This window comes from Sinocyclocheilus anshuiensis, unplaced genomic scaffold, assembly GCF_001515605.1.
Source record: "Sinocyclocheilus anshuiensis isolate Anshui unplaced genomic scaffold, SAMN03320099.WGS_v1.1 scaffold437, whole genome shotgun sequence".
NCBI lineage: Eukaryota > Metazoa > Chordata > Actinopteri > Cypriniformes > Cyprinidae > Sinocyclocheilus > Sinocyclocheilus anshuiensis.
Window position 1 is genome coordinate 2,072,125 of NW_015539902.1, and position 11,719 is coordinate 2,083,843.

Below are 11,719 nucleotides of genomic sequence, written 5' to 3' on the forward strand. Positions count from 1 at the left end.
TATCACAATTTCCTTTGTTTTTAGGTGCTATGGAAAATATATCACCTTAAATATGATGCTGCAAATTACACAACTTCATCAAAATCATGAAAAATACAAAAATTTGGTATTTATTTTCTCAAATTATCGCCATTGGCAGATTAATGGCAAAAGTTAATTCTGGACCCCAATTTCATGTAACTTCATGATTGCTGCTCTACTACAAGCAGAAGTCATATTCCATGGCTGACACTAGCGGATTTTCACACTTAACGAAACATGAGAGACCAAAAGTTTCCAAATGTAGTGGCCCAGACTAAGGATTGACTGTGGATCTTAGTGCCACTTTGAAGAAGTGGGGAAGTTAAGCTGTGCTGTCAATGATGGCCTTGTCCATTTCCTGAGAACATAGAAGGAGCGCGTTATATAGAGCCCGAGTTGGTGAAGGAAGGCAACAGAATGTTCTATCTAAGTGGAGAAGGTCTGGACACTCAAATCACACGATATACTGGATAAACAAAAAAAATATATCACATAAAGGACACTATTTAGCACAACAGAATTGGATTTAGATGATATATGTTATCAAATGAACCAGGTGGACAGTAAAAGATCTGAGGTTTATGTTTAGGCAGGTGTATGAGCTAGTGTATAAACCGTGTGTGTATTAGGGTGATTGTAGAGAGAATGTTGTCTTACCCTGTGTTTCTTCAAGCTCCCTGGGCTGGTGGGAGACGGACTGGGCGATTTTGCAGAATGGGGTGTGGACAGCTGACTGGTCGGGGTCCCATTCACTACAAAGAAAAAGTGGAATAATGTCTGAGTTCACAAAAAAGTGTACAAAGTTTGTGAATGAAGCTCAGCAAATATTTCAAGATCCCCCAGGAGGCTGCCAGTGCTCTTATATTCAAAGAGCGAGCTTTTCAAAAGCCTGTCTGTGAGTAAGAAGAGAAGAAATCGCCCACACAGCTGCTCCTGCTTCCCACACTCGCATCCCTAAACAAATCCTCTTCGGATAGAGCGCCACACACCCAGTGGCACAAATCCCTCCATTTCTACAACCTCACATCTTCCAAGGCCCATCAGTCATGGTAGGACTGCACTACACACCACTGAGAAGATCCGAACTCTCTGTCAACACCAGGCTGATTCATATTCACAGGCGACTGCCTCTATTTGCTGATACAGATTAGAAATTATCCCTTGACAGTATTACACTTTCTCATATGTTACCAGGACACACAAAAGTGAAACATCCATCGCCAAAACAGTTATTTATACAGAACATCAAAATTTAAATAAGCAGCAAAAATAAGTATTATATTTTTAACTGCACCTTATCCATTCTAATTCACTTTTGAAATTGAATAAAGCAGCAGCTATGAATGGAAAAGTCAAAGCTTGTAGTGAAGTTATAACAGAAATAAACCAATGTGTTTTATGACTGCACTGAATTTGTGTACATAATAGGCTAAATACAATTATTAGAAATTAAATATGAACTAGGCCAAATTAATTATTGTGTTATTAATTTTTTTGTCCAAATTAATTATTATGTCCAAAGTCACTGCAAAAACGTGGGATGACAGAAAAATTATTTTGGAGAACTGAATTTAATTACCACAATAATTTAATGCACAGCGTGTTACAACCCATATTCATTTACACAGACTAGTAATAAATTTTAGATTTCTAAACTATTTCATTTTGTAGCAGACAAATATGGGTATATCATATCAATGTTTAAAACACATAGCGCAAAAAAAAACTGTTAAAGACATATAAACAAATTGTATTACAAGTTACACTCCTCGGTCTCTCCTATGAAGATGAACGGAATTAGAAATGAATAACCTACTGATTCACATATGAATACACATGAAATAAAATCATTCTGGCGTCAATTCCGGCTGAATAATCCTCACTATTAAATTCCGTCCTAAAAAGTAAAAGCCAGCTTCCCATGTATCCAAAAAAGAGCAGTGAATCCGCCTCTCCTACCTTCGTATTGCAGCATCTTGAGACACAGTGCTATTCCAGGTGGCATAAAGCAGCAGCACTCGCTGAGCGCGGATTCCAATGAATGGAGCAGCGGAGAGCAGAGCGGAGTACAGAGCGTGAGCCGCTGCCCGCTCATTGGCTCGCCGTCTGCCTGCGTAGCTGTGACGCGCGGCCGGCCGGCCGGTGCGGTACGGTAGTGGGAGGCGCGGAGGGCTGAGGTAATGGTGAAACGCGCCGAATCTTCCCACCGACAGACCTTTAATGGCACTCGAACCACGGCCAGATACAAACATAAACACTACCGTATTTTAACATGAGACAGTAATTTCTAAGGTCTCGTGAAAAAATATATTAAATGTCAATTTTACTAATATAAATACTAGTGCTGTCAAACGATTAATCGTGATTAATCGCATCCAAAATAAAAGTTTTTGTTTACATAATATATGTGTGTGTACTGTGTATATTTATTATGTATATATAAACACAAACACATACAGTATATATTTTGAAAATATTTACGTTTATTTAATATTTTATAGAAATATATTTAATATATAAACATAACATATTTTTCTTAAATATATACATGCATGTGTTTGTATTTATATATACATAATAAATATACACAGTACACACACATATATTATGTAAACAAAAACTTTTATTTTGGATGCGATTAATCACGATTAATCGTTTGACAGCACTAATGAATACGTGATCTCTAAGGTTATCTCAGGTATTTATTTATTCATTCATTCAGTTATGTATTATTTGTTCTAAGGCATTTATTTAATTATTTAGTTATTCATTCATTTATTTGGTTTCTGAATACCACTAGCTTGCAGGTGAACAGTTTTAAAAGCCTATAAAAAGCACTTCTCTATAAAAGCAATTTGTCAACATGACCCTGTGTGGTCTATGCGGTGTTTACAGGAAACAAACAAAGATCAATTATAGCTTTTTAGATGTCAACACTGAACAGCGTTCAGTTTATTATTACTGAACGTGATTAAATTTAAATCTAGCTCCCTGCCAATCAAAAAAAAAAGCTAAGTTCAGTTTGGGAGTTTTTGAGTTCACCAAGTTCCCTTTGAAATGCTGTGAGTGAGTGAGTGTGTTTGTGTTTTTACAGGTTTTTCTACACTTGTGAGGTCAAAATCTTGAACATTTTCCTCATACATATAGCAAAATGTGTCTAAAATGACAGGTGAAGATGTTTGAAGAGGTCTGTCACTATTTAAAAGCCTCAAAATAATCCAAATGATTTTGTTTTAAATATCAAGAGGTTTGCAAGAGGGCCAAATTTTCAGCACCATATGAAAACCACTTAATGTGAGATATCTTCAATAATGTGTGTGTGTGTGTGTGTGTGTGTCAGACTGGGGGGAAGAAGTACGCTCATTAATTTGATGCGAGTGATGCTTCACAAACAGACAAATTACTGTTTTATTTTGGGGTTAGTTCTCCAACATGTTCTCAAAGTTCTCCGTCAGAAATGGCAACAAGCTGAGCCATCCCCTCAGACAAGCATCCAGATATCCTTAAACCCTTATGGGGAGATTACAGAGCATCTAAACAAAACAAAAGATACAGAATAGGCTATTCAAAACTGGACTGTGAGCAGCGTCAGAAATTAACTTTTTCATTAAGGGGCTATATTTGCCTCCTGGTTTTGAGGGGCATTTTTACCTTTGCAATAGCAATTTTTATAATTACTTTTAAAAATATATCTGTTATGTCAACTGTAAAATACTTCAATTTAACCAGATACTTCAATTAATGACAATATTTTAAACTGTTACCAATCAAAATTTGTTTTAGCATCAACAAAAGCCATCTTTACAGTACAAAGGTGGAACATAACATGCATCTGACATGGCGTTGATGGTTTTTTACACAGTTTAATGCTGCTCATGTACAGTACATTTACACAACAACTACATCATGTAAATAGCCTATAAATTACAAAAATAGGACCCAATGAGAGGGTGAAACTGCAATATCATGATTAAAGAAGTTTTTTTTTTTTTGGTAGGGGAAAAGCACGTCATATTCCGGCTACAGACAAAACAACCGATCATGAATTTGTTTATTGCTTTTTACAAATTGGAAAATTAAGACTTTACATTGGTTATTTCAATAGCATGAAAAACAAAACAGTTATTCAAAGCAAGCAAAAGAACACTGAAGCAGTCCAAGACTTCAGTCTAATCAATGTAAGTTATGCACTTTCACAAGAACTCATGAGCAAATCTACTGTAAATTTAATGCTGCAACCGACACTTTCTATTCAGTTCACATTTGACAAAATTGTGACTGTCATAACAGATCTAGCTTAATTCTGCAGGGGCATTTTTACCCCCCTTATCTTGAATTTGGGGAGCATTTTTGCCCTAAGCCCTGTTAAGTTTTGACCCTGTTGGGAACTAAGTATAAGTTTTAAAAATAATTGATTTTGATCAATATTCCTCATATTAATCACACCCTGAATAATAACGGATGATTTTGTGACAAGTGTGAGAAGGTTTGACAGCTCAAACATAAATCTGTTTTCACAGCTGCAGGCCTAATTGAACCAAACCTTAGGTTGAATCTATTCCCCACTCCCTTCACAAATACATAAAATAACATAAACGGCTGGAGCTATAGAGTATGTTACAGCACTGCAGGAGACTGCTGGGAGAATGGCCATATTTTATGTATGGGATATGAGTTCAGCATGGTTTATAACACAAATATAAGTTTAGACACTAAAATGAGAGAAATGACTCTGAGTTTGCTCTTGTGTAACATGCTCAGCTGTGGGAGGATGGATCCAGTGATGTGACCTCTCTCCTCTCTCCTCTCTCTGCTGTTTACTTCTCTCTTTTTCACACCAGGTGCAGTTTGGTCTGCTGTTTGCATCTGACCCTTAGTTCTTAATTCAAAACGAGGATATGATCCAAAAGGGACTGTGAAAGAGGCACAGTGTCCTCCCCTGATATACCCCTGTCCTGATCTAACACTCCCACTACAGCTGAGCAGAAATAACTTCTGTGTGAATATGAATGACTTATGATCCGTCACAGAAGAGATGATTATGTTTTTAGGGCTGTTAATCGATCAGAGTTTTTATAAATTAAATTCATTACATTTATCAATATGTACAGAAAAAACTCCCCCAAAGACAATTCAAAGAGGAGAACATCAATGAATAGACATTACCAAAAAATGGCTTTTTAAAGGAATAGTTCACTCAAAAAAGTTGCTGATAATTTACTCACCCTCAGGACATCCAACATGCAGATGCAGAAGTTACTTTCACAATGCCATCAATTATCGCATTGCAAAGCAGAAAGCTGCGTGTTTGCAATAAACAAATCCATCATTAAGACATTTTTTATTTCAAATGAGTCCTCTATCCATAATATCGCTTTCTCCAGTTAAAAAGTCATCTCGTCTTCAGGACTGAAATAGGCACAGATCAAGCACCATTTACAAGCAAATTTAGTCTAAACAGTTCTAAACAAATATGTTGGTGAATTTTGATGTGAGAGGATGGACGGACTCTTTCACTGGAGGAAGCATTATTATGGATTATGGACTCATATTTTGGCCAGAAGCAATGGTTTAAAGTAAAAATGCCTTAATGATGGATTTGTTTCCCACAGATAAGCAGATTTTCACATCACAAGACTTTAATTGATGGACTGGAGTCACATGGATTACTTGTGGATTATTGTGATGTTTTTATCAGCTGTTTCGACTCTCACTCTCACGGCACCCATTCACTGCAGAGGATCCACTTATGAGCTATGTAATGCTACATTTTTCCAGATCTGTTGTGGTGAAGAAACAAACCCATCTATAATCTTCAATGGCCTGAGAGGAGTGTAAATTTTCAGTAAATTTTCCATTTTGGGTGAATTATTCCTTTAAGTCAATATATAAATTATAAAATGTTCAAATAATGAGAAATTATAGTGGAAACATTCAAAAAATAAAGCTGTATTTACAGGAATTAATTATGTAACGTATATACAGTGCATGGCATAAAAACTAAGACTTTATATGTTTACACACACATTACATATAAATACACTTCTGCATTATTAAAATATATGAAGCATCCAAATAGCGATTGTGCCTGTCCTCTGGGGCACTCAGAGCTCCATTCTGGGAGCAGAGCATCCTGCTCTGAGTACATTCAAGCAAGCACATCTGTCTCACAGTGGATATCATTTTTAATGAAATTTCTATTTACGGTGCATCTATGTGATATGCACGACAGGGTTTCAGAGAGGAGCCAGACAGAGTGGACCAGGATACAGAATTTTATCAGTCTCTGTGCAATTAATTCTATCACTGACAAATAAACACGACTTTTCATACTGTTTTTATTGCAAAGAGTAATACACGCAGCTACAGTAGCTGAAAATTATTTTTATGTTACGGCCAATATTACACATCTAAACTGTTTAGATTTTTTCTTTTTAAATATCATTCCCATTGTGGGCTCCTATCTACAATTTACATGCTTTTAGTGAAATCAGAGCTCACATTATTTACTCTTAAATGTAAAGGTTCTTTATTGGCATTGATCCATAAAGAACCTTTAACATCCAAGAAATATCCCATTGTTCAAAAGGTTGTTTAGAATACTGCTGATATATTGTGCATATAGACAGTGCATTCTGGCCTTGCATATAAGGTCTAAACAACATTCACATTTCATAAGGAAATATTTTTAAGTAAAACAATATTAACTGATAAAAAAATATGTGAGGGGGTACTTTATTTTATCCATTAGCAATTGACAGTATTGGAAAAGTGGGTGTTGCTACCCCATAAAATTGATAACACTGACATTAAGCAGCATTTAATTAGAGTACTAACTACTGTGACTAAAAACAATCATTACTGACAACAGAAGCCAGGAAATCTTCTTGTAGTAGTGCATGGTGCTAGTAACACCAAGGCCATGGGTTTAATTCCCGGGGAATGCATAAACTGATAAAATGTTTGCAATACAAGTCACTTTGGATGAAAAAAAATGCCAAAAGTATAAGTTGATATGATTCTTTAGGGTCTTAATGAAAATTCTGTAACATAGTTTGGTTAAAATTTCTCAATGGTAGTGTAAAAAAACACTGTTTTTACCCTGACAAAAACAGCTCTTTTCAGAGCAAGCTGTTTTCTTACATGCTGCTTTAAATGCAAATGAACTCTGCTCGCCCCGCCCCTCTCTTCCGAGCCGCTCTCTGAGAGACGGTAAACTTTAGCCGCATTCATCGTGAAACTTGCTAACTAGCACGTTATTAGGAAAGGCGATTTGTAGCGATTCATTAAAAAACCTTACACTCACTTCTTCTGGAGGTGAAGCTGGATCACGAATGATTCGCACGAAGATAAGACGCATTTAGATAGATCGGGGGGTGTTTTACATATTGTTTGAACTGACACACATTTCAGTTCAAACAACATGTAAAAGTGCATGTCGCATCCGATGACCCCTTTAACCAGTGTGCAATTTACACTCTGAGAAAAAAATCCATCGAAAAACAGATAAGGTACTGGTAATTTTCTGCCAGGATATAATCTGTTAAAAGCCATAGTTCACTCAAAAATGTCATTAATTATTTACCCGTGAGACCTCCATTCATCTTCGGAATACAAATTAAGATATTTTGATGAAATCCGAGAGCTTTCTGAAATAGCAACGCAACTGACACATTCAAGGCCCAGAAAGGCAGTAAGGACATCGTTATAATAGTCCATGTGACATCAGTGGTTCAACCTTTATTTTATGAAGCTACGAGAATACTGTTTGTGTGCAAAGAAAACAACAATTTCTTCTCTTCCGTGTCAGTCTTCCCTGCACGTAACATTATGGTTGAACAACCATTTCATCGAAAATATCTTAATTTGTGTTCCGAAGATGAACGAAGGTCTTATGTGTTTGGAACGACATGAGGGTGAGTAACTAATGAATTTTCATTTTTGGGTGAACTAACCCTTTAAATTTACGCACATTTCCTTTAACCATAAAACACCTATGAAAAATCAATACACTATAGTTCGTAAACCCATGACACAGTACATTGGGTCTTATTTTTACGAACTTTTTTTTTTTAATTTATCTAAATTAAAGCTTATTAAATAATTCAGGTCACCTTTATTTGCATTGCACTTTATACAATACAGACTGTTTCAAATCAGCTTCCCGGTAATACACAGAAAAATAACAGAATCAATGCTGTAAACTTCATCATATATGAGACAAATCTAAATAGCTCTAACAAGACAGCAGTGTCATTATTCAGTTCAAGTCAATTCAGTGTTTGTTCAGTTCAGTTCAATAACGAGTTCAGATTCAACTACACACAGCTCTGCAGAAGACAGTAGTGTTGTTATTCAGCTCGAGACAATTCAGTATCAGTGTCGATGTTGCAAAAACTTTCACATATCTTGGAACAAAATTAAGTCATATCTTGGAACAAGGTGAAACAAGTTAATACACTAATTAAAAATATAAAAATGACGAATTTTTTTCTTTGGAATAACGTACACAGATGAGTCATACACAATAAGACCAGGGACACGCATTAACAAAAAGCCAGTTTTCCCGCAGTAGAACACATGCTAATAGGTTAATGAGCTGTTTGTGGATTTGTCAGTAACGAGCTGTGCGACTGGCCAGAATTACACAGTGAGAATAATAACAAGGTCTCTGGATTTGAGTGACAGGAGCAGCTCTGCATTTCCTCAGCCAGCGGTGTTTGGAGCTGATTAGAGATTACTCTCTGGTGCTCTAATTAAAGATTACTCTCTGGATAAACTGCTCAGACAAAAATTTAGTAGACTACGAGGCCAAGCTCATCCGTGCAAATTCAAAGGAAAGCTTAACAGAAATTCGTGAGACGAACGACCTAAGATTATAGATCAGAAATCCACTGGAAGGATGCCTTCAGTAAATAGGACAGGCAGAGAACGAGACGCAGTCTGTAATGTCAACGGCACAGATGAGCACCATCTCCGTCGGCCCACACAGCTGTTGATAAATATGACAGAGAGAGGCTGTTTATGTCTGTCTCGCTGTGTCTCCTTTGTTAAAGCACCTCTAAATGTGTTGTCAAGCTCTACACTTGATCGTGCTGCTCAAACTGTGAATAATCCGTAGGATGACATGGGCTTCGCTTTTTCGTCTTGTTAAAAAAACAAAGGGCTTCTCGTAACTGTACACAAACAGTACATCAGTGCCATTTGTGCAGAAATTCATCAGGTAAAGTGCGTTCATGTGTGTTTAAAGGTGTGCAGGCCACTCTCGACCAGAAATCAATGTGCTATACTTAGCCTGACAGGGTGTATTATATAAACAGCTCTTATACAGTGAGTGGCTTCATCAATCGGCTCTCTAAAGTAAGCACAGCTAGACCTTTCTGGAAATCGCTTATCTGATTCATCCCAAGAAATATCGCACATTTGACCTATGCTGTCTGACAGATTACAAGGCAGATGTCTGTTTATCAGCCAGTATGTTTGATCTTTTCAATGGTATATAAATTGACCACTGGCTTTTCCGGTATATGTGAATAAAATGGCATTGACTGCAACCCAGAAGAAGCAACACCTAAAATGCAATGTAACAGCAACAAAATTGCAATTGCAATCATATCCGTCCAACGGTTGTGTCTTGCACTACAGGACCCCTTCGTTATGTATACACCTGCCCACGCCAGTGTGGGACTTCTAGTAGCGAAAAATAAAGACGATGTAAGGCGTGTGTTTGTATGCTTTAGGTTCAGATGGAGACTAAATTAAATAACTGAAAAGTTTAGTAAGGCAGGGGTTTTTAACCTTTACAGATCCACAAACCCAGGCTCTCAGCCGATCCTGGGACCCCCAGAAAATTAGAATTAGAAAGTTAGATTTTCTCATCCACACTTAATAATAATTTCCATTAAGAACATTAACTGGCATTTCTATTTGAAATAAAAAATATGAATAATTATAAAAAAAATAATAATGATATAAAAAACATGACAGATCGTTACATAGAGAGATACCTAAAAATGAATTTTCTATTAACATTTTCTCACCTTCATGTTGTTTCAAACCTGTATGACTTTCTTTCTTCTTTGGAACATTAAAGAAGTTATGTTGAAGAATGTTCCAACTGTTTTTGTTCAATAGAGTGAACAAAACACTGGAGCCCACAGACTTTTGAAAAAAAAATAAAAATCTTTCAACATGCTTCAAAATACTTTTGTGTTCCATAGAAGAAGGAAATTCATACAGGTTTGGAATGGCAACAGTGTAAATGATGACGGAATTTAAATTTTGTGGGGCAATATAACCCTTGAATCCTGAAGCCTGACATATACCCCCGGTTTCACAGACAAGGCTTAAGCCTATAGTCCCAGACTAAAGTGTAAGTCTGAGCTGTTTTAACTGAAAGAAACTTGCACTGACTGATCTTAAAATATATCCGTGCCTTTGTTTTGTCTCAAGATGCACACCAGTAATGTTTTTTCTGAGGCATGTTAATAAAAATTACTTACATTTCCTAATTGAACAATGGCCTAATCCTGGCTTAGTCTAAGCCCTGTCTGTGAAACCGGGCCATAAAGTAATAGTCTGATTTTTTTTTTTTATAATTGTTATAATATTATGATATAGAATAGAATATAAACAGAGGAGCTTTAAAAGGGAAAAACACTCCAATTTTATAGTAAAATTATAAATATGCAATTTGGTGCAGTTGCTGATATTTATCTAGCCAAAAAGTAAGAAATTGCTTGTAATGCAAATCAATGAGTTCTTTATAACAGTATAGCATACTATCTACATAAAATGCATATAAATGGCAGTTGTCACTCTATACCGCCGTGCAAATTCAAAGCAAAGCTTAACAGAAATTCGTGAGACGAACGACCTAAGATTATAGATCAGAAATCCACTGGAAGGATGCCTTCAGTAAATAGGACAGGCAGAGAACGAGACGCAGTCTGTAATGTCAACGGCACAGATGAGCACCATCTCCGTCGGCCCACACAGCTGTTGATAAATATGACAGAGAGAGGCTGTTTATGTCTGTCTCGCTGTGTCTCCTTTGTTAAAGCACCTCTAAATGTGTTGTCAAGCTCTACACTTGATCGTGCTGCTCAAACTGTGAATAATCCGTAGGATGACATGGGCTTCGCTTTTTCGTCTTGTTAAAAAAACAAAGGGCTTCTCGTAACTGTACACAAACAGTACATCAGTGCCATTTGTGCAGAAATTCATCAGGTAAAGTGCGTTCATGTGTGTTTAAAGGTGTGCAGGCCACTCTCGACCAGAAATCAATGTGCTATACTTAGCCTGACAGGGTGTATTATATAAACAGCTCTTATACAGTGAGTGGCTTCATCAATCGGCTCTCTAAAGTAAGCACAGCTAGACCTTTCTGGAAATCGCTTATCTGATTCATCCCAAGAAATATCGCACATTTGACCTATGCTGTCTGACAGATTACAAGGCAGATGTCTGTTTATCAGCCAGTATGTTTGATCTTTTCAATGGTATATAAATTGACCACTGGCTTTTCCGGTATATGTGAATAAAATGGCATTGACTGCAACCCAGAAGAAGCAACACCTAAAATGCAATGTAACAGCAACAAAATTGCAATTGCAATCATATCCGTCCAACGGTTGTGTCTTGCACTACAGGACCCCTTCGTTATGTATACACCTGCCCACGCCAGTGTGGGACTTCT

The 11,719-nt window shown here is 36.7% G+C and overlaps 1 protein-coding gene across 2 annotated transcripts in view; it reads right to left on the minus strand.

Annotated features, from left to right (window-relative positions):
* The window catches only part of dclk1a (doublecortin-like kinase 1a), a 62,080-nt gene that overhangs the window by 13,607 nt on the left and 36,754 nt on the right, over positions 1-11,719 (minus strand). For both annotated transcript variants that reach the window (XM_016483047.1, XM_016483046.1), the window contains exon 6: positions 679-773. In XM_016483047.1, the coding sequence (XP_016338533.1) occupies positions 679-773 (95 nt within the window). The remainder of the gene's footprint in view (positions 1-678; positions 774-11,719) is intronic.